We start from the raw sequence: 25834 nt of genomic DNA on the forward strand, positions 1-25834 counted from the left end.
GGGGACCCCCAGAACCTCCCCCCCCTCAACGAGGACACCCCTGGGGACACCACTCAGAGCCCCACCCCCACCCCGGATATCCCTCTTTGGGACCACCCCCCACCTCCGGGACCACCCCCTACCCTTGGGGACACCCCTGGGGACACCCTTGGGGACACCCCCGGGTCACCCCCCCTCCCCAACCCCGCACCCACCCCCTGTCCCCATCCCCATTGTCCCCTCATTTCCCTCAGCACCGGGACCCCCTCGGTGTCCCCACCCCCCCCTTGGGGTCCCCCCGGTGTCACCCCCCGTGTCCCCCCCACCTTGGGGACACCCTTGGGGACACCCCCGTGTCCCCTCCCCATGGAGAATTTCCAAAAAGTGGAGAAGATCGGCGAGGGCACTTACGGCGTGGTGTACAAGGCCCGCAACAAGGTGACAGGAGAGGTGGTGGCACTCAAGAAAATCCGCCTGGACACGTGAGTGGGGGTCCCGGGGGTCGCGGGGGTCTCTGGAGGGGTCCCCGAGGGTCACCCCCCCCCCCTTGTCACCGCAGGGAGACCGAGGGTGTCCCCAGCACGGCCATCAGGGAGATCTCGCTGCTCAAGGAGCTCAACCACCCCAACATCGTCAAGTGAGTCTGGGGGCTCCTGGGGGGGGATGTCACCAAGGGGAGGGGTCCCAGGAGTGACCTGGGGGGTCCTGGGGGGAGATGGCACTGGGGAGGGGTCCCAGGAGTGACCTGGGGGGCTTTAGGGGGAGGTGTCACCAAGGGGGGGACACAGGAGTGACCTGGAGGGTCCTGGGGGCTTTGGGGGGACCCCAGGATGTGCTGTGGCCATGCCAGGCCCTGTGGTCACTTGGGGACACTGTGATGTCCCCATGGCTGTGGTGTCCCCAGGGCTGTGGTGTCCCCATGGCTGTGGGACATCCGTGTCTGTGGTGTCCCTGTGGGACCCCCCCAGGTCTGTGCTGTCCTCATGGCCCTGTCCCCATGTCCCAGGGCTGTCCCCATGTCCCTGTCCCTGTCCCCATGTCCCAGGCTGTGTCCCAGGGCTGTCCCCATGTCCCTGTCCCCATGTCCCAGGCTGTGTCCCAGGCTGTGTCCCTGTCAATGTCCCCATGTCCCCAGGCTCCTGGATGTCATCCACACCGAGAACAAGCTGTACCTGGTGTTCGAGTTCCTGTCCCCATGTCCCTGTCCCCATGTCCCTGTCCCCCATGTCCCAGGCTGTGTCACTGTCAATGTCCCCATGTCCCCAGGCTCCTGGATGTCATCCACACCGAGAACAAGCTGTACCTGGTGTTTGGGTCCCTGTCCCCATGTCCCTGTCCCCATGTCCCAGGGCTGTCCCCATGTCCCTGTCCCTGTCCCCATGTCCCAGGCTGTGTCCCTGTCAATGTCCCCGTGTCCCCAGGCTCCTGGATGTCATCCACACCGAGAACAAGCTGTACCTGGTGTTCGAGTTCCTGCACCAGGACCTCAAGAAGTTCATGGACTCCTCGTCCCTCAGCGGGATCGCGCTGCCCCTCATCAAGGTGACACGGGGGGGACACGGGGGTGGCCGCAGGGGGGACATGGGGGGGACCCTGAACCCTCAGGGGGCACATGGGGGTGGCCCTGAGCCCTCAGGGGGGACATGGGGGGGGTCCTAAACCCTCAGGGGTGACATGGGGGACCCTAAACCCCATCAGAGGGTGTCCAGGGGGTCCCCAAACCCTCCTGGGGTGACACTGGGGTGTCCAGGGGGTCCCCTGGGGTGACATTGGGGGCCATGTAGTCCCCTGGGGTGACATTGGCGTGTCCAGGGGGTCCCCAATCCCCTCTGGGGTGACATTGGGGTGTCCAGGGTGTCCCCAAACCCTCCTGGACAGACATTGGGGGACCCTAAAGTCCCCTGGGGTGACATTGGGGTGTCCAGGGGGTCACTGAACCCTCCTGGGTGAGTCTGGGGTCCCTCTTGGGGGGGTTTGGGACATCCTGGGTGACCCCAGTGTCACCTTGGGGGTTTAGGGACATCCCAAGGGACCCCAGTATCACCCTGGGGGGGTTTAGGGACACCCTAGACACATCATGGGGACCTTAATGTCACCCTGGGGGGGTTTAGGGACATCCTGGGGACTCCAATGCCACCCTAGAGGGGTTTAGGGACACCCTGGACACATCACGGGGACGCCAATGTCACCCTGGGGGGGTTTGGGACATCCTGGGTGACCCCAATGTCACATTGGGGGATTTAGGGACATCCTGGGGACTCCAGTGTCACCCTGAACCCCTTGGGGACACCTTGACCCTGGTGTCCCCAATGTCCCCAGAGCTCCCTGTTCCAGCTGCTGCAGGGGCTGGCGTTCTGTCCTGTGACCCCAAACCCCAAACCCACCCTGGGGGTCACTCAGGTGTCACTCTGGGATCTCTCAGAGGTGTCTCAGGAGGTGACCCTGGTGTCCCCAATGTCCCCAATGTCCCCAGAGTTTCCTGTTCCAGCTGCTGCAGGGGCTGGCGTTCTGCCCTGTGACCCCAAACCCCAAACCCACCCTGGGGTCACTCTGGGGTCACTCAGGGGTCATTCTGGGATCTCTCAGAGGTGTCACAGAGTGTGACCCCGATGTCCCCAATGTCCCCAGAGTTACCTGTTCCAGCTGCTGCAGGGGCTGGCGTTCTGCCCTGTGACCCCAAACCCCCCCTGGATGTCCCCAGGGTCACTCAGGTGTCACTCAGGTGTCACTCAGGTGTCCCTCAGGAGGTGACCCTGGTGTCCCCAATGTCCCCAGAGTTTCCTGTTCCAGCTGCTGCAGGGGCTGGCGTTCTGTCCCCAAACCCCAAACCCACCCTGGGTGTCCCCAGGATCCCTCAGGGGTCACTCAGGTGTCCCTCTGGGGTGTCACAGAGTGTGACCCAATGTCCCCAATGTCCCCAGAGCTACCTGTTCCAGCTGCTGCAGGGGCTGGCGTTCTTTCCCCAAACCCTAAACCCCAAACCCACCCTGGGTGTCCCCAGGATCACTCAGGGGTCCCCAGGGTCACTCAGGGGTCACTCAGGTGTCCCTCAGGAGGTGACCCTGGTGTCCCCAATGTCCCCAGAGTTACCTGTTCCAGCTGCTGCAGGGGCTGGCGTTCTGTCCCCAAACTCCAAACCCATCCTGGGGGTCACTCTGGGGTCACTCAGGGGTCATTCTGGGATCTCTCAGAGGTGTCACAGAGTGTGACCCAATGTCCCCAATGTCCCCAGAGTTACCTGTTCCAGCTGCTGCAGGGGCTGGCGTTCTGCCCTGTGACCCCAAACCCACCCTGGGTCACTCAGGGGTCACTCAGGTGTCCCTCAGGAGGTGACCCTGGTGTCCCCAATGTCCCCAGAGTTACCTGTTCCAGCTGCTGCAGGGGCTGGCGTTCTGCCCTGTGACCCCAAACCCCAAAATCACCCTGGGTGTCCCCAGGATCACTCAGGGGTCACTCAGGGGTCCCCTGGATCACTCAGGTGTTACTCAGGTGTCACTCAGGGATGTCTCAGGAGGTGACCCCAATGTCCCCAATGTCCCCAGAGTTTCCTGTTCCAGCTGCTGCAGGGGCTGGCGTTCTGTCCTGTGACCCCAAACACACCCTGGGTGTCCCCAGGATCCCTCAGGGGTCACTCAGGTGTCCCTCTGGGGTGTCACAGAGTGTGACCCAATGTCCCCAATGTCCCCAGAGTTACCTGTTCCAGCTGCTGCAGGGGCTGGCGTTCTGCCCTGTGACCCCAAACCCACCCTGGGGTCACTCAGGGGACCCCTGGGTCACTCAGGTGTCACTCAGGTGTCACTCTGGGGTCACTCAGGGATCTCTCAGAGGTGTCACAGAGGGTGACCCTGGTGTCCCCAATGTCCCCAGAGTTACCTGTTCCAGCTGCTGCAGGGGCTGGCGTTCTGCCACGCCCACCGGGTGCTGCACCGGGACCTGAAGCCGCAGAACCTGCTCATCAACGCCGAGGGCTCCATCAAACTGGCCGACTTCGGGCTGGCCCGCGCCTTCGGGGTGCCCGTCAGGACCTACACACACGAGGTGGGGGGTTTGGGCGGGGTCTGGGGGGGATTTAGGGGGGATTTGGGGTCCCCATGTGAACCTACGCACACGAGGTGGGGGCTTGGGGGAGTTTGGGGGGATTTAGGGGAAATTTAGGGAGGATTTGGGGTCCCCATGTGTACCCAAATGCAGAAGGTGTGGGGTTTGGGGGGATTTAGGGGGGATTTGGGGTCCCCATGTGAACCTATACACACAAGGTGTGAGGTTTGGGGGGGATTTGGGGGGGAATTAGGGGGGATTTGGGGTCCCTATGTGTACCTACACACATGAGGTGTGGGGTTTGGGGGGATTTGGGGTGGTCTGGGGGGGTTTGGGGTCCCCATGTGAACCTACATGTATGAGATGTGAGGTTTGGGGGGGATCTGGAGGGCTTTGGGGGGGAATTAGGGGGGATTTAGGGGGGTTTGGGGTCCCCATGTGTACCCACATGTATGAGGTGTGAGGTTTAGGGGGGGTTTAGGGGCGATTTGGGGTCCCTATGTGAACCTACACACACGAGGTGGGGGGTTTGGGGGAGTCTGGGGGGGATTTGGGGTCCCCATGTGTACCTGCATGCATGAGGTGTGGGGTTTGGGGAGATTTAGGGAGGGATTTTGGGGGTTTAGGGGGGATTTAGGGGGAATTTGGGGTTCCCATGTGTGCCTACATGCACAAGGTGGGGGATTTGGGGGGGATTTTGGGGGGATTTGGGGAGGATTTGGGGTTCCCATGTGAACCTGCATGCATGAGGTGTGGGGTTTGGGGGGGATTTGGGGGGGATTTGGGGTCCCTATGTGTACCTGCATGTATGAGGTGTGAGGTTTGGGGGGGATTTGGGGTCCCCATGTGAACCTATACACACGAGGTGGGGGCTTGGGGGAGTTTGGGGGGATTTAGGGGAAATTTAGGGGGGATTTGGGGTCCCCATGTGTACCCAAATGCAGAAGGTGTGGGGTTTGGGGGGGATTTAGGGGGGATTTGGGGTCTCCATGTGAACCTACACACATGAGGTGTGGGGTTTGGGGGGATTTGGGGGGGCTCTGGAGGGCTTTGGGGGGGAGTTAGAGGGAATTTAGGGGGGATTTGGGGTCCCCATGTGAACCTACACACACAAGGTGTGGGGTTTGGGGGAGATTTTGGGGGAGATTTTGGGGGTTTGAGGGGGATTTATGGGGCTCAGAACACCTTCAGTGTCCCTGTAGGAACCTACACACAAGGTGTGGGACTTGGGGGGGATTTAGGGGGGATTTGGGGTCCCCATGTGAACCCACATGTATGAGGTGTGAGGCTTGCAGGGGATTTAGCGGGATTTAGGATCCCCATGTGAACCTACACTCATGAGGTGGGGGGTTTGGAGTGGTCTGGGGGGATTTAGGGGGGATTTGGGGTCCCTATGTGAACCTACACTCATGGGGTGTGGGGTTTGGGGGGGATTTGGGGGGGCTCTGGAGGGCTTTGGGGGGGAATTAGAGGGAATTTAGGGGGGATTTGGGGTCCCCATGTGAACCTACATGTATGAGGTGTGAGGTTTGGGGGGGATTTAGAGGGATTTAGGATCCCCGTGTGAACCTACACACATGAAGTGTGGAGTTTGGGGGCATTTGGGGTCCCCATGTGTTCCTGCATGCATGAGGTGTGAGGTTTAGGGGGGGTTTAGGGGGGATTTGGGGTCCCCATGTGAACCTACACACACGAGGTGGGGGCTTGGGGGAGTTTGGGGGGATTTAGGGGAAATTTAGGGGGGATTTTGGGTTCCCATGTGTACCTACACTCATGGAGTGTGGGGTTTGGGGGGAATTTGGGGGGATTTAGGGGGGATTTGGGGTCCCCATGTGTACCCACATGTATGAGGTGTGGGGTTTGGGGGGAATTTGGGGTCCTCATGGGTTACCTACATGCACAAGGTGGGGGATTTGGGGGGGATTTAGGGGGGATTTGGGGTCTCCATGTGAACCTACACTCATGGAGTGTGGGGTTTGGGGGATTTGGAGATTTTGGGGGGATTTAGTGGAGGAGGTTTTGGGGGTTTGGGGGGGTTTGACAGGAATTTGTGGGGATTTGGGGGATTTAGGGGGGAATTTGGGGCTCCCAGAACCCCCCAGGGTGACACTGGGGTCCCTTTGGGGTTCTCCAGGGGGATCAGGGGTGTCCTGTCCCCACTGTCCCCAATGTCCCCTTGGTGACAGGTGGTGACACTGTGGTACCTCAGGGTGCTCTGTCCGTGATGATGTCCCCAATGTCACTGAGAATGTCCCCATGTCCCCTCTCTGGTGACAGGCAGTGACACTGTGGTACCTCAGGGTGTCCTGTCCCTGATGATGTCCCCAATGTCCCTGACAGTGTCCCCAATGTCCCCTTGGTGACAGGCAGTGACACTGTGGTACCCCAGGGTGTCCTGTCCCTGATGATGTCCCCCATGTCCTGCTGATGTCCCCAATGTCCCCTTGGTGACAGGAGGTGACCCTGTGGTACCTCTGGGTGTCCTGTCCCTGATGATGTCCCCTATGTCCTGATGGTGTCCCCAATGTCCCCAATGTCCCCAATGACAGGTGGTGACACTGTGGTACCTCTGGCTGTCCTGTCACTCACAGTGTCCCTGATGATGTCCCCACTGTCCCCAATGTCCCCTCTCTGGTGGCAGGTGGTGACCCTGTGGTACCTCTGAGTGCCCTGTCCCTCACAGTGTCCCCACTGTCCCCAGTGTCCCCTTGGTGACAGGTGGTGACACTGTGGTACCTCAGGCTGTCCTGTCACTCACATGTCCCTGATGATGTCTCCAATGTCCCTGAGAGTGTCCCCAATGTCCCCTTGGTGACACTGTGGTACCTCAGGGTGCCCTGTTCCTGATGATGTCCCCCATGTCCTGCTGATGTCCCCAATGTCCCCTTGGTGACAGGTGGTGACGCTGTGGTACCCCAGGCTGTCCTGTCACTCACATGTCCCTGCTGATGTCCCCAATGTCCCCTTGGTGACAGGTGGTGACGCTCTGGTACCGCGCCCCTGAGATCCTGCTGGGCTGCAAATATTACAGCACGGCCGTGGACATCTGGAGCCTGGGCTGCATCTTCGCCGAGATGGTGGGTGACACTGGGGACACTGGGGACATTGGGGACATGGGGACACTGGGGACATTGGGGACACTGGGGTGTGACACAGCCTGGGCTGCATCTTCGCCGAGATGGTGGGTGACACTGGGGACACTGGGGACACTGGGGACACTGGGGACATGGGGACATTGGGGTGACACTGGGGTGTGACACAGCCTGGGCTGCATCTTCGCCGAGATGGTGGGTGACACTGGGGACACTGGGGACACTGGGGACACTGGGGACATGGGGACATTGGGGTGACACTGGGGTGTGACACAGCCTGGGCTGCATCTTCGCCGAGATGGTGGGTGACACTGGGGACACTGGGGACACTGGGGACACTGGGGACATGGGGACATTGGGGTGACACTGGGGTGTGACACAGCCTGGGCTGCATCTTCGCCGAGATGGTGGGTGACACTTGGGGACATGGGGACATTGGGGACACTGGGGACACTGGGGACACTGGGGACACTGGGGACATTGGGGTGTGACACAGCCTGGGCTGCATCTTCGCCGAGATGAGGTCCCCAGGGTGTGTCCTGGGTGTCCCCAGACCCCCCTCAGGTGACATCAGGGTCCCTTGGGGGTGTCCTGGGTGTCCCCAGACCCCCCTCAGGTGACACCAGGGTCCCTTGGGGGTGACACTGAGGTCCCAAACCCCTCTAAGGTGACACCAGGGTCCCCAGGGGTGTCCCCAAACCCCACTCAGGTGACACCAGGATCCTTTAGGGGTGTCCTGGATGTCCCCAAACCCCCCTCAGGTGACACCAGGGTCCCTTGGGTGTGACACTGAGGTCCCAAACCCCCCTCAGGTGACACCAGGGACTCCCAGGATGTCCCCAAACCCCCCCTCAGGTGACACCAGGGACCCCCAGGATGTCCCCAAACCCCCATCAGGTGACACCGGGATCCCTTGAGGGTCCCCAGGGTGTCCCCAAACCCCTCTAAGGTGACACCAGGGACCCCCAGGATTCCCAGACCCCCCTCTAAGGTGACACTGGGGTCCCTTGGGGGTGACACTGAGGTCCCCAAAAGCCCCTCAGGTGACATCAGGGACCCCCTGGGTGTCCCCAGACCCCCCTCAGGTGACACCAGGATCCCTTGAGGGTCCCCAGGGTGTCCCCAAACCCCTCTAAGGTGACACTGGGGTCCCTTGGGGGTGTCCTGGATGTCCCCAAACCCCTCTAAGGTGACACCAGGGACCCCCAGGATGTCCCCAGACCCCTCAGGTGACACCAAGGACCTTGGGGGTGACACTGAGGTCCCCAAACCCCCCTCAGGTGACACCAGGGTCCCTTGGAGTCCCCAGGGTGTCCCCAAACCCCTCAGGTGACACCAGGGACCCCAGGGGTGTCCCCAAACCCCCCTCAGGTGGCACCAGGGTCCCTTGGGGGTCCCCTGGATGTCCCCAAAAGCCCCTCAGGTGACACCAGGGACTCCCTGCATGTCCCCAAACCCCCCTCAGGTGACACCAAGGACCCCCAGGATGTCCCCAAACCCCTCTCAGGTGACACCAGGGACCCCCAGGATGTCCCCACCCCCCCGGGGTGACCCCGCAGTGACGTCAGCGGCCGTGGGAACAAAGGGACATTGTGGGGGCCTGGCGGGGGGGGAGGGGACATCAGGTGACCCCCCCACGTCACCAGGGGTGACCACAACGTCCGGGGGGGGTCACGAGGGGCTCACGGGGCGGGGGAGGGGACAAAGCCCGGGAAAGGTCCTGGGGGGAGGGGACAGGACGGGGCTGGGGACCCTGGGGTGACCTTTGACCCTCCAGGGTGGCTTTGGGGACTTTGAGGTGACCCCTGACACCCCCAGGGTGGCTTTGGGGACCCCCAGGATGTGCCCAGGGGGTCTCAGGTGTCCCTTGGGGTGTCCCCCTCCCCAAAATCACCTGGGGAGGTCACCTGGGTGTGTCCTTGTGTCCCCAAACCCCCCTGGCAGTGTCCCCTGTGTCCCCAATGACCCCTGTGAGTGTCCCCTGAGCCACGGTGATGTCCCCAATGTCCCTGTGTCCCCAAAGTCCCCAGTGTCCCTGTGATGTCCCCAATGTCCCTGTGATGTCCCAATGTCCCCAAAGTCCCCAATGTCCCTGTGCTGTCTCCAATGTTCCTGTGTCCCCAATGTCCCCAGTGTTCCTGTGCTGTCCCCAATGTCCCTGTGATGTCCCCAATGTCACCAATGTCCCTGTGTTGTCCCTGTGTCCCCAATGTCCCCAATGTCCCCAGTGTCCCTGTGTCCCCAGTGTCCCCAATGTCCCCAATGTCACCAATGTCCCCAGTGTCCCTGTGTCCCCAGTGTCCCCGTGCTGTCCCCAATGTCCCCAATGTCCCTGTGCTGTCCCCCATGTCCCTGTGTCCCCAGTGATGTCCCCAATGTCCCTTTGATGTCGCCAATGTCCCTGTGATGTCCCTGTGATGTCCCTGTGTCCCCAATGTCTCTGTGCTGTCCTCAATGTCCCTGTGTCCCCAATGTCCCCAATGTCCCTGTGCTGTCCCCAATGTCCCTGTGTCCCCAATGTCCCCAATGTCCCCAGTGTCCCTGTGTCCCCAGTGTCCCCGTGCTGTCCCCAATGTCCCCAATGTCCCTGTGCTGTCCCCAATGTCCCTGTGTCCCCAATGTCCCCAATGTCCCTGTGTCCCTGTGCTGTCCCCAATGTCCCTGTGTCCCCAATGTCCCCAATGATGTCCCTTTGCTGTCCCCAGATCACTCGCCGCACCCTGTTCCCCGGTGACTCTGAGATCGATCAGCTGTTCCTGTCCCTGTGTCCCCAATGTCCCCAATGTCCCTGTGATGTCCCCAATGATGTCCCTGTGTCCCCAGATCACCCGCTGTGCGCTGTTCCCCGGTGACTCCGAGATCGACCAGCTGTCCCCAATGTCCCCAATGTCCCTTTGCTGTCCCCAGATCACGCGCCGCGCGCTGTTCCCCGGTGACTCCGAGATCGATCAGCTGTCCCCAATGATGTCCCCAATGTCCCTTTGCTGTCCCCAGATCACGCGCCGTGCCCTGTTCCCCGGTGACTCCGAGATCGACCAGCTGTCCCCAATGTCCCCAATGATGTCCCTTTGCTGTCCCCAGATCACGCGCCGCGCGCTGTTCCCCGGTGACTCCGAGATCAATCAGCTGTCCCCAATGTCCCCAATGTCCCTGTGTCCCCAGATCACGCGCCGTGCGCTGTTCCCCGGTGACTCCGAGATCGACCAGCTGTCCCCAATGATGTCCCCAATGTCCCTGTTGTGTCCCCAGATCACTCGCCGTGCGCTGTTCCCCGGTGACTCGGAGATCGACCAGCTGTTCCGCATTTTCCGCACGCTGGGCACTCCGGACGAGGCCGCCTGGCCGGGGGTGTCGGCGCTGCCCGATTACAAAGCCACCTTCCCCCGCTGGGCCCGCCAGGACCTGGCCAAGGTCCTGCCCCCGCTGGACGACGAGGGACGCAAGCTGCTGGCGGTGAGGGGACACGGGGACACTTCTGGGTTTATCTTGATTTTTTTTCCTGATTTTTCCTGATTTTGTAACAATTTTTCCCTGATTTTTCTGGATTTTTACCCAATTTTTTCTGATTTTTCTCGATTTTTCCTGATTTTTTTCTGATTTTCCTGGATTTTTCCTGATTTTTTCCCCACTTTTCCCACTTTTTTCTTGATTTTTCCTGATTTTTCTTGATTTTTCCCATTTTTCCTGGTTTTCCCTGATTTTTCCACTTTTCCCTGATTTTGCTTGATTTTTCCCACTTCTCCCTGATTTTTTCTCACTTTTTCCCTATTTTTCCCACTTTTCCTTGATTTTTCCCCACTTTTCCCTGATTTTTCCTGATTTTTTCCTGATTTTTTTCCTGATTTTTCCCAATTTTCCCTGATTTTTCCCACTTCTCCCTGATTTTTTCTCACTTTTTCCCTATTTTTCCCAATTTTCCTGATTTTCCCCATTTTTTTCCTGATTTTTCCTGATTTTTTTCTTGATTTTTTCCCTGATTTCCCCACTTTTTCCTGATTTTTCTCACTTTTCCCTGATTTTTCCTGATTTTTCCCACTATTCCCTGATTTTTCCCACTTTTCCCTGATTTTTTCTCACTTTTTCCCTCTTTTTCCCACTTTTTTCCTGATTTTTCCCAATTTTTCCTGATTTTTTCCCCACTTTTTGCCTATTTTTCCTACTTTTCCCCTGATTTTCTCCACTTTTTCCTGATTTTTCCTACTTTTTTCTGAATTTTCCTGGATTTTCCCTGATTTTCCCTTATTTTTCCTGATCTTCTCCTGATTTTCCCTGATTTTTTTCCGGATTTTTCCCACTTTTTTCCGAATTTTCCTGGACTTTTCCTGATTTTCCCCACTTTTCCCTGATTTTTCCTGCTTGTTCCTGAATTTTTCCCACATTTCCCTGTTTTTCCTGATTTTTCTCGAGTTTTTCTGATTTTTCCCACTTTTTTCTGAATTTTCCTGATTTTTTCCTGATTTTTCCCATTTTTTCCTGATTTTCCCCACTTTTCCCTGATTTTTCCTGATTTTTCCCCATTTTTCCTTATTTTTTTACCACTTTTTCCCTGATTTTCCTTGATTTTTCCCAATTTTTCCTGATTTTTTCCCAATTTTCCCTGAATTTCCCTGATTTTTCCCGATTTTCCCTGACTTTTCCTGATTTTTTTCACAATTTTTCACAATTTTTCCTGATTTTTTTCACAATTTTTTCCAGATTTCCCCCCGACTTTTCCTGATTTTTTTTCCTGATTTTTCACAATTTTTCCTGATTTTTTCTGATATTTTCTCACTTTTCCTGATTTTTTCCCACTTCTCCCTGATTTTTATCCCCACCTTTCCCTGATTTTCCCACTTTTTCCTGATTTTTCCCAATTTTTCCTGATCTTCTCCTGATTTTTCCTGATTTTTCCCACTTTTTTCTGTATTTTCCTGGATTTTTCCTGACTTTTCCCTGATTGTCCCAAATTTTTCCTGATTTTTCCTGATTTTTTCCCAATTTTCCCTGATTTTCCCAGTTTTTCCTGATTTTTCCCTGTTTTTTCCTGTTTTTTTCCCAAATTTCCCTGTTTTTTCCTGATTTTCCCGGTTTTTCCTGATTTTATCCCACTTTTTCCTGATTTTTCCCACTTTTTTCTGAATTTTCCTGGATTTTCCCTGATTTTCCCTTATTTTTCCTGATTTTCCCCCACTTTTCCTGATTTTTCCCAATTTTTCCTGAAATTTTTCCATTTTTTCCGGATTTTTCCTGATTTTATCTCACTTTTCCCTGATTTTTCCCATTTTTTTCCCACTTTTTTGGAATTTTCCTGGATTTTTCCTGATTTTCCCTGATTGTCCCAATTTTATCTTGATTTTTCCTGGATTTTTCCTGGTTTTTATCCTGATTTTTCCCTACTTTTCCCTGATTTTTCCTGATTTTCCCCAATTTTCCTGATTTTTTCCCACTATTTCCCTGATTTTTCCTGATTTTCCCTGATTTCCCCCACTTTCCCCTGATTTTTACCACTTTTTCCTGATTTTCCCTCACTTTTTCCTGATTTTCCACTTTTTCCTGATTTTCACTGATTTTTCCTGATTTTTCCCAATTTTCCCTGGATTTTTCCTGATTTTTTTTCCTGATTTTTACCCAATTTTTCCTGATTTTTCCTGATTTTCCTGATTTTCCCCACTTTTTTCCCTGATTTCCCCCACTTTTCCCAATTTTCCTGATTTTTTTCCTGATTTTCCCCATTTTTTTCCTGATTTTTCCCCACTTTTCCTGATTTTTTCCTGATTTTTTCCTGATTTTTTTCCTGATTTTTTTCCTGATTTTTCCTACTTTTTCCCTGATATTTCCTGATTTCCCCCACTTTTCCCTGATTTTTCCCGATTTTCCTGATTTTTTCCCCACTTTTTCCTGATTTTTCCTGATTTTTCCCCATTTCCCCAATTCCCACCAATTTCCCACCCGTTTTTCCCAATTTTCCCCATTTTCACCCCAATTTTCCCCAATTCCCCCCCTTTTTTCCCCATTTCCCCACCAATTCCCCCCCAAATTTTCCCCATTTTTCCCAATTTTTCCCGTTTTTCCCCATTTTCACCCCGTTTTTTTTCCCGTTTTTCCCCCCAGCAAATGCTGCACTACGACCCCAACAAGCGAATCTCGGCCAAGGCCGCCCTGGGCCACCCCTTCTTCCGCGATGTCACCCGCGCTGTCCCCCACCTGCGCCTCTGACCCCCCAAAAAAACCCAAAATCACCCCAAAAAATCCCCAAAAAACCCCAAAAAAACCCCAAAATCACCCCAAAAAACCCCAAAAAAACCCCAAAAAAACCCCAAAAAACCCCAAAAATCGCCCTTAATCACCCGTGACACCCCAAAATGTCCCCAAGGCCACCCCCCTTCCCAGATTTGTGGCACTTACAGCTGTCCCCTCCCCCCCCCCATCGATGCCACCTCCTCGTTGTCCCTTTGTCACCTCCCCCCCGCGCTTTTTGGAACGGAATTTTTTTGTAATTTCTGCAAAAATTTGTAATAAAATTTTTCTGGGTGATTTTTTTTTTAGGGGGGGGTGGGGGATCAGGGTGTTATTGTCACCTCTGGCGTGTCACCTCCCCTTTCCGAGCCCCCCAAAATGTCCCCAAATCCCCCCCAAGTGTCCCCAAATTGTCCCCAACCCCAGGCCACGCCCCTTGACCTCCCAAACCACGCCCCGTTTACGGCCACGCCCACAGCGCAATCGGAGCGCTCTGATTGGTCCACTCTGGTCCCGCCCACACCGCCAGAGCTCCCGGCGGCCCCCGCTGTCAATCACAGCCAGCAGCTCCACTGATTGGGTGATGCCTCATCTTTCCTCGCCTTCCCATTGGTTGATGCTGCCGGAGGAATCCGCCCCCTTCAGTCACCTTATTTGTTGTGCGTTCCGCCCTCCTGCCCATTTCCGCTTCCAATTGGCTGTCAGGCACGTCACTCACTCTAAACCCCGCCTCCTCACCGCCTCCCTGCCTTCTCATTGGCCACACTTTTTCTTCCTTCTTATTGGTCCCGCTGCTGCCCGTCACTCTGTCACTGCCGCCTATTGGTGGAGCCAGGCGGGGCGGTGCCCTTCTTGCATCCCATTGGCGGAGCGCGAAGGCGGGCTCTGCGCTGATTGGTCGAGACTCCGTCTAGTCCCGCCCCCTCCGTGAGGGCTTGGCGGAGCCGCTGTTTGTGCGCTCGGGGCCGCGCCGGGAGGGCCCGGAGGTACCGGGGGAGGGCCCGGGGGGACCGGGAGAGCTCCGGGGGCAGCACCGGGCACCGAGGGCAACCGGGCACCGAGGGCAACCGGGAGGGACCGCGCCGCGCCCGCCCCGGGGCGCTGAGGGCTCTGAGGGCGGGACCCCCCCGGGTGGGGATCTGGGGAGGGGGTTTGAGGCCTGACGGGGCCGCGGCCGCCTCATCCCGGGGGGTTCCGGGCCGGGATTCCCCGGAGGGGTCGCGGCTTGGCCGGGTTGGGGTTGAAGGGAGCGGCACTGCTTCGTTGTGAGGGGGTTTCCCCATTTTGGGGGGTATTTTCAGCCTTCTCTCGTTTATTGGGGTCTTTTCCCGCCCTCGTTGCTATTTTGGGAATGTTTTCCTCGCTGTTTTAGGGGTGGTTTTCCCATCCCGCTTCCGATTATTGGGATTCTCCCCCTGTTTTGGGGCTGTTTTTCTGTCCCTTCCCCATTATTGGGGTTTCCCCCCTTTTAGGGGGATGTTTTCCGCCCTCATTTTTATTTAGGGAACGTTTTCTCACTGTTTTGGGGGTTTTTTTTCTTTCCCTTCCCATCTTGGGGGTGTTTCTCTGCCTCACTGTGGAGGATCCATGGAATTTGGGATTCCCTCAGAATTTGGGTTCGCCCGAAATTTGGGATTCTTGATCTTGATTTGATCCCATCCCATTGCTGATCCCATCCCATTGCTGATCCCATTGCTGATCCCATCCCATTGCTGATCCCAGTGTGCTGATCCCATCCCAGCCCTGATCCCATCCCATCACTGATCCCAGCACTGATCCCATCCCAGTCCTGATCCCATTGCTGATCCCATCCCATTGCTGATCCCATCCCAGCACTGATCCCTTCCCAGTTCTTATCCCATCCCAACCCTGATCCCAGCACTGATCCCAGTGCTGATCCCATCCCACTTCTGATTTCAGGAGCTGATCCCATCCCATCGCTGATCCCATCCCATTGCTGATCCCATCCCAGCCCTGATCCCATTGCTGATCCCATCCCATCCCATTGCTGATCCCATCCCATTGCTGATCCCATCCCATTGCTGATCCCATCCCATTGCTGATCCCATCCCAGTGCTGATCCATTCCCAGCCCTGATCCCATTGCTGATCCCATCCCATCCCAGCCCTGCTCCCATCCCGTTGCTGATCCCATCCCAGCCCAGCCCTGCTCCCATTGCTGATCCCATCCCAGCACTGATCCCATCCCAGCGCTGATCCCATCCCAGCGCTGATCCCATCCCAGCTCTGATCCCATCCCAACCCTGATCCCAGCACTGCTCCCATCCCATCACTGATCCCATCCCAGTGCTGATCCCATCCCAGCCCTGATCCCAGCCCTGATCCCATCCCAACCCTGATCCCAGCACTGATCCCATCCCAGTTCAGATCCCAGTGCTGATCCCATCCCATTGCTGATCCCATCCCAGTGCTGATCCCATCCCATCACTGATCCCATCCCATCACTGATCCCATCCCAGTGCTGATCGCATCCCAGTGCTGATCCCATCCCAGTGCTGATCCCATCCCATTGCTGATCCCGTCCCATTGCTGATCCCATCCCATTGCTGATCCATTCCCAGCCCTGATCCCATTGCTGCTCCCATCCCAGCACTGCTCCCATCCCAGCACTGCTCCCATCCCAGCACTGCTCCCATCCCATCACTGATCCCATCCCAGTGCTGATCCCAGTTCTGATCCCATCCCAGCCCTGATCCCATCCCAACCCTGATCCCAGCACTGATCCCATCCCAGTTCAGATCCCAGTGTACTGATCCCATCCCAGCGCTGATCCCATCCCAGCACTGATCCCAGTGCTGATCCCATCCCAGTTCTGATTCCAGGAGCTGATCCCATCCCAGTGCTGATCCCATCCCAGTGCTGATCCCATCCCATTGCTGATCCCATCCCATTGCTGATCCCATCCCAGTGCTGATCCCATCCCAGTGCCAATCCCATCACTGATCCCATCCCATTGCTGATCCCAGTGTGCTGCTCCCATCCCAGCTCTGATCCCAGTTCTGATCCCATCCCAGTGCTGATCCAATCCAACCCCAGTTATAATCCCAGTTCTGATCCCATCCCAGCCCTGATCCCAGTCCTGATCCCATCACTGACCCTATCCCTGTGTTGTCCCCGCAGGATCGCGGCAGGATCCGGTCCCAGCCCATCCCAGTCGGTCCCAGTTGGTCCCAGTCGGTCCCAGCCCATCCCAGTCGGTCCCAGTTGGTCCCAGTTGGTCCCAGTCGGTCCCAGCCCCTCCCAGCTGTGCGGTGGCTGCGGGGCCATGGCCGCCCGCGGGGCCCAGCGGCCCAACGGGCACTCCCAGCCCAGTAAGATCTGCCAGTTCAAACTGGTCTTACTGGGAGAGTCTGCTGTGGGCAAATCCAGCCTGGTGCTGCGCTTCGTCAAGGGCCAGTTCCACGAGTACCAGGAGAGCACCATCGGCGGTGAGCTGGGGGCTGGGGGGTCCTAAAGGGGTCTGGGGGATCCTAAAGGGGTCTGGGGGATCCCAAAGGGGTCTGGGGGATCCTAAAGGGGTGTGGGGATGTCCTGGGTGGGATTTGGGGTGATTCCAGAGCGGGATTTGGGGTGCAGGGTGTTGTTAAGGGCCAGTTCCACGAGTACCAGGAGAGCACCATCGGCGGTGAGCTGGGGGCTGGGGGGTCCTAAAGGGGTCTGGGGGATCCTAAAGGGGTGTGGGGATGTCCTGGGTGGGATTTGGGGTGATTCCAGAGCGGGATTTGGGGTGCAGGGTGTTGTTAAGGGCCAGTTCCACGAGTACCAGGAGAGCACCATCGGCGGTGAGCTGGGGGCTGGGGGGTCCTAAAGGGGTCTGGGGGATCCTAAAGGGGTCTGGGGGATCCCAGAGGGGTCTGGGGGATCCTAAAGGGGTCTGGGGGATCCCAAAGGGGTCTGGGGGATCCCAAAGGGGTCTGGGAGGATCCTAAAGGGGTCTGGGGGGATCCTAAAGGGGCTTGGGGGATCCCAAAGGGGTCTGGGGGATCCCAAAGGGGTCTGGGGGATCCTAAAAGGGGTCTGGGGGATCCTAAAGTGGTCTGGGGGGATCCTAAAGGGGTCTGGGGGATCCTAAAGGGGTCTGGGGGATCCTAAAGGGGTCTGGGGGGATCCCAAAGGGGTCTGGGGGGATCCCAAAGGGGTCTGGGGGGATCCCACAGGGGTCTGGGGGGATCCTAAAGGGGTCTGGGGGATCCTAAAGGGGTCTGGGGCTGTCCTGGGTGGGATTTGGGGCTGTCCTGGGTGGGATTTGGGGTGATTCCAGAGTGGGATTTGGGGTGCAGGGCTTTGTCAAGGGCCAGTTCCACGAGTACCAGGAGAGCACCATCGGCGGTGAGCTGGGGGCTGGGGGATCCCAAAGGGGTCTGGGGGATCCTGAAGGGGTCTGGGGGGATCCCAAAGGGGTCTGGGGCTGTCCTGGGTGGGATTTGGGGTGATTCCAGAACAGGATTTGGGGTGTAGGACTTTGTTAAGGGCCAGTTCCAGTACCAGGAGAGCACCATCGGCGGTGAGCTGGGCTCTGGGGGATCCTAAAGGGGTCTGGGGGATCCTAAAGGGGTCTGGGGGATCCCAGAGGGGTCTGCGGGATCCCACAGGGGTCTGGGGATGTCCTGGGTGGGATTTGGGGCTGTCCTGGGTGGGATTTGGGGTGATTCCAGAGTGGGATTTGGGGTGCAGGACTTTGTTAAGGGCCAGTTCCACGAGTACCAGGAGAGCACCATCGGCGGTGAGCTGGGGTCTGGGGGGTCTGGGGGATCCTGAAGGGGTCTGGGGGATCCTAAAGGGGTCTGGGGGGATCCTAAAGGGGTCTGGGGGATCCTAAAGGGGTCTGGGGCTATCCTGGGTGGGATTTGGGGCTGTCCTGGCTGGGATTTGGGATGCAGGGAGGGCTTTTGGGACACCCTGAGGTGTCCCTGGGCAGGTTGGGGACACCCTGAGGTGACACCTTGGGCTGTCCCTGTCCCCCCCAGCGGCATTCCTGACCCAGTCTGTGTGCCTGGCTGGGTCTGGGATGCACTGAGGTGTCCCTGGGAGGGTTGGTGGCACAGTGATGTCCCTCTGGCTGGGTTGGTGACACCCTGGTGACACTTTTTGATCCCCCCAGTGGCGTTCCTGACCCAGTCTGTGTGCCTGGCTGGGCTGGTGACACTCTGGGCTGTCTCTGGCTGGGCTGGTGACACTGGTGACACCCTGATGACACTCTGGTGACACCCTGGTGACACTTTCTGGTCCCCCAACGGCGTTCCTGACGCAGTCTGTGTGCCTGGCTGGGTCTGGGGTGCACTGAGGTGTCCCTGGGAGGGTTGGTGACACTGATGACACCCTGGTGACACTCTGGTGACACCCTGGTGACACTTTTCTGGTCCCCCAGCGGCGTTCCTGACGCAGTCTGTGTGCCTGACTGGGTCTGGGGTGCACTGAGGTGTCCCTGGCTGGGCTGGTGACACAGTGATGTCTCTTTGGCTGGGTTGGTGACACCCTGGTGACACTTTTTGATCCCCCCAGCGGCGTTCCTGACGCAGTCTGTGTGCCTGGCTGGGTCTGGGATGCACTGAGGTGTCCCTGGCTGGGCTGGTGACACTGGTGACATTTTTTGGTGCCCCAGTGGTGTTCCTGACCCAGTCTGTGTGCCTGGCTGGGTTGGTGACACTCTGGGCTGTCCCTGGCTGGGCTGGTGACACTCTGGTGACACTCTGGTGACACTTTTTTGGTCCCCCAGCGGCGTTCCTGACCCAGTCTGTGTGCCTGGCTGGGTCTGGGATGCACTGAGGTGTCCCTGGCTGGGCTGGTGACCCTGGTGACACCCTGCTGACACTCTGGGCTCTCCCTGGCTGGGTTGGTGACACAATGGTGACACCCTGGGCTGTCTCTAGCTGGGTTGGTGACACCCTGGTGACACTTTTTGGTTTCCCAGTGGCATTCCTAACACAGTCTGTGTGCCTGGCTGGGTTTGGGATGCACTGAGGTGTCCCTGGGAGGGTTGGTGACACTCAGAGGTGTCCCTGGCTGGGCTGGTGACACTCTGAGTTGTCTCTGGCTGAGCTGGTGACACTGGTGACACTCTGGTGACACCCTGGTGACACCCTGGTGACATTTTTTGTTCCCCCAGCGGCGTTCCTGACGCAGTCTGTGTGCCTGGCTGGGTTTGGGGTGCACTGAGGTGTCCCTGGCTGGGCTGGTGACACTCTGGGCTGTCTCTGGCTGGGCTGGTGACACCCTGGTGACACTCTGGTGACACTCTGGTGACACTTTTGTTCCCCCAGCGGCGTTCCTGACGCAGTCTGTGTGCCTGGATGACACCACAGTGAAGTTTGAGATCTGGGACACGGCGGGGCAGGAGCGCTACCACAGCCTGGCCCCCATGTACTACCGAGGGGCTCAGGCTGCCATCGTGGTCTATGACATCACCAACCAGGTCTGGGGGGGATTTGGGGGGTCCTGAGGGGGGGATTTGGGGTCCTGAGGGGTTTGGGGGGATCCTGAGAGGTGGATTGGGGTCCTGAGGAATTTGGGGAGGGGTCTCAGGGGGTACTACCGGGGGGCTCAGGCTGCCATCGTGGTCTATGACATCACCAACCAGGTTTGGGGGGGTTTGGGGGTTCCTGAGGGGTTTGGGGGGGTCCTGAGGGGGGGATTTGGGGGGCCCTGAGAGGTTTGAGGGGGTTCTGAGGGGGGGATTTGGGGCAGTTCTTGGAGGGGATTTGGGGTTCTGAGGGGTTTGGGTAGGTCCTGAGGGGTGGGTTTGGGGTCCTGAGGGGGGGATTTGGGGTTCTGAGGAATTTGGGGAGGGGTCTCAAGGGTGCTACTGAGGGGCTCAGGCTGCCATCGTGGTCTATGACATCACCAACCAGGTCTGGGGGGGATTTGGGGGGTCCTGAGGGGGGAATTTGGGGGGTCCTGAGGGGTTTTGGGGGATCCTGAGGGGGGGATTTGGGGTCTTGAGGGGGGAATTTGGGGTCCTGAGGGGTTTGGGATGGTCCTGAGGGGTGGATTTGGGGTCCTGAGGGGTGGATTTGGGGTCCTGAGGGGAAGATTTGGGGTTCTGAGGAATTTGGGGAGGGGTCTCAAGGGGTACTGTTGGGGGCTCAGGCTGCCATCGTGATCTGTGACTTCACCAACCAGGTTTGGGGGGGGTTTAGGGCATTCTGAGGGGTCCCAGATATTTGAGGAGGGGTCTCAAGAGGTCTCAGGGGATTTGAGGAGGGGTCTCAGGGGATTTGAGGAGGGGTCTCAGGCTGCAATCCCTTCCTCAAGAGACGTTTTGCTCATGCCCAGGGCTGGGTGAAGGAGCTTCAAGGGGCTCAGGGGATCTCAGGGCTCTCAGGATTTTTGAGGAGGGGTCTCAGAGTATTTGAGGAGGGGTCCCAGGGGATTTGGGGAGGGGTCTCAGGGTATTTGAGGAGGGGTCTCAGGCTGCAATCCCTTCCTCAAGAGACGTTTTGCTCATGCCCAGGGCTGGGTGAAGGAGCTTCAAGGGGCTCAGGGGATCTCAGGGCTCTCAGGATTTTTGAGGAGGGGTCTCAGAGGATTTGAGGAGGGGTCTCAGGGTATTTGAGGAGGGGTCCCAGAGTATTTGGGGAGGGGTCTCAGCCTGCAGCCCCCTCCCCAGCAGACATTTCCCTGTGCTGGGGCTGGGTGAAGGAACTGCAGGGGGGATCTGAGGATTTCAGGATTTTTGAGGAGGGGTCTCAGGGGATTTGAGGAGGGGTCTCAGGGGATTTGAGGAGGGGTCTCAGGGTATTTGGGGAGAGGTCTCAGGGGTCTCAGAGGATTTGAGGAGGGGTCTCAGGGGTCTCATGGTATTTGAGGAGGGGTCTCAGGCTGCAATCCCCTACCCAGGAGATGTTTCCCCCTGCCCAGGGCTGGGTGAAGGAGCTGCAGGGGGGATCTGAGGATTTCAGGGCTCTCAGGATTTTTGAGGAGGGGTCTCAGGGGTCTCAGAGTATTTGAGGAGGGGTCCCAGAGTATTTGGGGAGGGGTCTCAGGCTGCAGCCCCCTCCCCAGCAGACATTTCCCCCTGCCCGGGGCTGGGTGAAGGAACTGCAGAGGAGATCTGGGGATTTCAGGATTTTTGAGGAGGGGTCTCAGGGGATTTGAGGAGGGGTCTCAGGGTGTTTGGGGAGAGGTCTCAGGGGTCTCAGAGGATTTGAGGAGGGGTCTCAGGAGTCTCAGAGTACTTGGGGGGGGGGTCTCAGGCTGCAGCCCCCTCCCCAGCAGACATTTCCCTGTGCTGGGGCTGGGTGAAGGAACTGCAGCGGGGATCTGAGGATTTCAGGATTTTTGGGGGGACATCTCAGGATTTTTGAGGAGGGGTCTCAGAGGATTTGAGGAGGGATCTCAGATTATTTGGGGAGGGGTCTCAGGCTGCAGCCCCCTCCCCAGGAGACGTTTGCCCGGGCCCGGGGCTGGGTGAAGGAGCTGCAGCGCCAGGCCAGCCCCAGCATCGTCATCGCCCTGGCTGGGAACAAGGCTGACCTGGCCAGCAAGAGGATGGTGGAGTATGAGGTGAGATTGGGGGGATTTGGGGGATTTATGGGATTTGGGGAATTTATGGGGTTTTTTTGGGAAATTTCTGGGATTTTTTTAGGATTTTTCGGGGATTTTTTTAGTATTTTTCGGGGATTTTTTTGGGAATTTCTGGGATTTTTTTAGGATTTTTCGGGGATTTTTGGGGAATTTCGGGGGGAATTTTGGGGGGAATTTCTGGGATTTTTTGGTGAATTTTCTGGGATGTTTTTTCAGGAATTTCTGGGATGTTTTAAGGATTTTTGGGGTTTTTTTGGGAATTTCAGGGAATTTTTTTAGGATTTTTTGGGGATTTTTTGGGGGAATTTTTGGGGGGATTTCTGGGATTTTTTAGTGAATTTTCTGGGATTTTTTTCAGGAATTTCTGGGATTTTTTTGGGGAATTTCAGGGATTTTTTTAGAATTTTCTGGGATTTTTTGGGGAATTTTTGGGAATTTTTTATTTCTGGGAATTTTTTTTTTTAGGAATTTCTGGGATTTTTGGGGGGAATTTCTGGGTTTATTGAGAAATTTCTGGGATTTTTTGGGAATTTCTGGGATTTTTGGGGGGGGATTTCTGGGATTTTTTGGAGAATTTTCTGGGATTTTTTTTCAGGAATTTCTGGGTTTTTTTGGGGGAATTTCAGGGATTTTTTTAGGATTTTCGGGGATTTTTTGGGAATTTTTGGGAAATTTTTTTGGAATTTCAGGGATTTCTTTGAGGAATTTTTGGGATTTTTTGGGGGAATTTCTGGGATTTTTGGGGGGGATTTCTGGGATTTTTTTTTAATTTCTGGAATTTTTTTCAGGAATTTCTGGGATTTTTTTTATTTTTGGGATTTTTTTTAGGATTTTTCAGGGAATTTTTGGGGGAATTTTTGGGAATTTTTTTTCATTTCTGGGAATTTTTTAGAAATATCTGGAATTTTGGGGGGAATTTCTGGGATTTGTTTAGGATTTTCTGGAATTTTTTGAGGAATATTTGTGTTTTTTTGGGGGGGATTTTGGGTATTTTTTTAGGAATTTCTGCGAATTTTTAAAGGAATTTCTGGGATTTTTTGGGGAGTTTCTGGGGGCGTTTCTGGGGTGATTTTTGAGGGATTTTAGGGGGATTTTGGGGGTGGTTTTGGGGTATTTCTGGGGGTGGTTTTGGGGTAGTTTTGGGGGGTTTTTTGGGTATTTTTGAGGTTTTTTTGGAGTGTTTTTAGGGAGTTTTTGGGAGGGTTTCTGGGGTGTTTTTGGGATGTTTTTAGGGTGTTTTTTTGGGATTTCTGGGGTGGTTTTGGGGGTATTTTTGGGATGTTTCTGGGGATGTTTCTGGGGTGTTTTTTGGGTGTTTTTGGGTTATTTTTGGTGACTCTGTGCTGCAGGAAGCCCAGGCCTACGCCGATGACAACAGCCTGCTGTTCATGGAGACCTCGGCCAAGACAGCCATGAACGTCAACGACCTGTTCCTGGCCATTGGTGAGGGGTGGGGGCTCAGGGGGGTCTGGGGGGTCTAGGGGGGGTCTGGGGGGACTCTAAGGGGTCTGGGGGTGTCTCAAGGGGGTTTGGGAGAGCTCAGGAGGGTCTGGGGGTGTCTCAAGGGGGTCTGGGGGTGTCTGGGGGGCTCAGGGGGGTCTGGGGCAAGACAGCCATGAACGTCAACGACCTGTTCCTGGCCATTGGTGAGGGGGTGGGGGTCCTGGGGGGTCTGGGGGTGTCTCAGGGGGGTCTGGGGGTGTCTCAAGGGGGTTTGGGAGAGCTCAGGAGGGTCTAGGGGGGCTCAGGGGGTCTGGGGGTGTCTGGGGGGGTTCTGAGGAGTTTTGGTGGGGGCTCAGGGGGATTTGGGGGAGCTCAGGAGGGTCTGGGGGTGTCTCAGGGGAATCAGGGGGAGTTTGGGGGGGGTCTGGGGGTGCTCAGGGGGGTCTGGGGGGTCTGGGGGTGCCTCAGGGGGGTCTGGGGGTGTCTCAGGGGGTCCTGGGGGGGGTCTGGGGGAGTCTGGGGGACTCTAAGAGGGGCTCTGAGGGGTCTGGAGGTGTCTCAAGGGGGTTTGGGAGAGCTCAGGAGGGTCTGGTGGGGCTCTGAGGGGTCTGGGGGTATCTCAGGGGGGTCTGGGGGGGTCTGGGGGGCTCAGGGGGTCTGGGGGTGTCTCACAGGGGTCAGGGGGGATCTGAGGGATTTTGGGGGGGGTCTGGGGGTGTCTCAGGGGGATCTGGGGGTGTCTCAGAGGGGTTTGGGGGGGCTCAGAGGGGTTTGGGGGGGCTCAGGGGGATCTGGGGGGTTCTGAGGGAGTTTGGGGGAGTCTGGGGGTTTCTCAGGGGGGCTCTGAGGGGTCTGGGGGGCTCAGGGAGATCTGGGAGTGTCTCAGGGGGGTCTGGGGGGACTCTGAGGGGTTTTGGAGGGGGGCTGAGGGGGGTCTGGGGGTGTCTCAGGGGGGTCGGGGGGGTCTGGGGGTGTCTCAGGGGGATCAGGGGGGGTTTGGGAGGTGTCTGGGGGTGCTCAGAGGGGTCAGGGGGTGTCTCAGGGGGGTCTGGAGGGACTCTGAGGGGTCTGGGGTGTCTCTGAGGGGTCTGGGGGTGTCTAAGGGGTCCTGGGGGGACTCTGAGGGGTTTTGGGGGTGGCTCAGGGAGGTCTGGGGGGACTCTGAGGGGTTTTGGGGGGGGTTCAGGGGGGTCTGAAGGTGTCTCAGGGGGGTCTGGGGGGCTCAGGGAGATCTGGAGGTGTCTCAGGGTGTCTCAGAGGGGTTTTGAGGGTGTCTCAGAGGGGTTTGGGGGTGGGGGTCTCAGAGGGGTTTGGGGGAGCTCAGGAGGGTCTGGGGAGTCTGGGGGTCTCTTAGAGGGGTCAGGGGGGATCTGAGGGAGTTTGGGGATTTCTCAGGGGGGTCTGAGGGGTCTCAGGAGGGTCTGGGATGTCTCAGGGGGATCTGAGGGGGTTCAAGGGGGTCCTGAGGGGATTTGGGGGTGTCTCAGGGGGTCTTGGGGGGTCTCAGGGAGGTTTTGGGGGTGTCTGTTCCAGCCCCATCCCAGAATTCAGGGGGGCCCTGTTTTCAAACCAAATCATCTGGGATCACCTCAAACCATCCCAAACAACCCCAAGGGATCCCAAATAAACCCAAACCATCCCAAACAACCCCAAGGGATCCCAAACCATTCAAAATAACCCCAAACCATCCCAAATAATCCCAAATAACCCCAAGGGATCCCAAACCATCCCAAATAACCCCAAGCTATCCCAAATAAACCCAAGGGATCCCAAATAACCCCAAGGGATCCCAAATGATCCCAAACAACCCCAAACCATCCCAAATAAACCCAAGGGATCCCAAATAAACCCAAACCATCCCAAATAATCCCAAGGGATCCCAAATAACCTGAACCATTCTAAAATTATCCCAAATAACCCCAAGGGATCCCAAATAGCCCTGAACCATTCTCAAAATACTCTAAATAACCCCAAACCATCCTGACTAACCTCAGATCATCCCAAATCATTTCAAACAACCCCAAACAACCCCAAATTTCCCCCATTGCAGCCAAGAAGCTGCCAAAGACGGAGCCCCAGAGCACGAGCGGCGCCGGGGGCCGGGGCCGGGGCGTGGACCTGAGCGAGCAGAGCCCGCAGGGCCGGGGCCAGTGCTGCAGCAACTGAGGGCTCTGGGATCCACTGGGATCTACTGGGATCCACTGGGATTGAACCCAGCTCCAGGGCCAGTGCTGCAGCAACTGAGGGCTCTGGGATCCACTGGGATCTGCTGGGATCCACTGGGATTGAACCCAGATCCATCCAGGACTGAATCCAGGGCCGGGGCCAGTGCTGCAGCAACTGAGGGCTCTGGGATCCACTGGGATCTGCTGGGATCCACTGGGGTCACAGCTGGGATTGAGCCCAGATCCAGCTGGGATTGAATCCAGATCCAGCCAGGACTGAACCCAGATCCAGCCCACAGGGCTGGGGCCAGTGCTGCAGCAACTGAGGGCTCTGGGATCCACTGGGATCTACTGGGAT

General features: G+C 57.1%; 2 protein-coding genes across 3 annotated transcripts; both read left to right on the plus strand.

Annotated features, from left to right (window-relative positions):
- Nucleotides 1-274: 274 nt before the first annotated feature.
- CDK2 (cyclin dependent kinase 2) lies at nucleotides 275-13352 on the plus strand. The gene is made up of 7 exons (XM_033083279.1): nucleotides 275-461; nucleotides 539-616; nucleotides 1401-1521; nucleotides 3847-4017; nucleotides 6993-7094; nucleotides 10359-10562; nucleotides 13200-13352. Exons 1-7 carry the CDS (start codon nucleotides 346-348, stop codon nucleotides 13302-13304), a joined length of 897 nt encoding a protein of 298 aa, XP_032939170.1. The 5' UTR covers nucleotides 275-345; the 3' UTR covers nucleotides 13305-13352.
- Nucleotides 13353-14244: 892 nt separating this feature from the next.
- RAB5B (RAB5B, member RAS oncogene family) lies at nucleotides 14245-25831 on the plus strand. Of its 2 annotated transcripts, none has more exons than XM_033083278.1 (6): nucleotides 14245-14311; nucleotides 16466-16773; nucleotides 19606-19757; nucleotides 21725-21847; nucleotides 23218-23311; nucleotides 25362-25830. In XM_033083278.1, the coding sequence occupies exons 2-6, from the start codon at nucleotides 16611-16613 to the stop codon at nucleotides 25475-25477; spliced, it is 648 nt and encodes a 215-aa protein (XP_032939169.1). In that variant the 5' UTR covers nucleotides 14245-14311; nucleotides 16466-16610; the 3' UTR covers nucleotides 25478-25830. The 2 variants fall into 2 exon arrangements, with proteins under 2 accessions (XP_032939169.1, XP_032939167.1); XM_033083276.2 differs by lacking the exon at nucleotides 14245-14311 and having other exon boundaries at nucleotides 16388-16773; nucleotides 25362-25456; nucleotides 25535-25831.
- Nucleotides 25832-25834: the final 3 nt, after the last annotated feature.

This window comes from Catharus ustulatus, chromosome 31 (genome assembly GCF_009819885.2).
Source record: "Catharus ustulatus isolate bCatUst1 chromosome 31, bCatUst1.pri.v2, whole genome shotgun sequence".
Classification (NCBI taxonomy): Eukaryota; Metazoa; Chordata; class Aves; order Passeriformes; family Turdidae; genus Catharus; species Catharus ustulatus.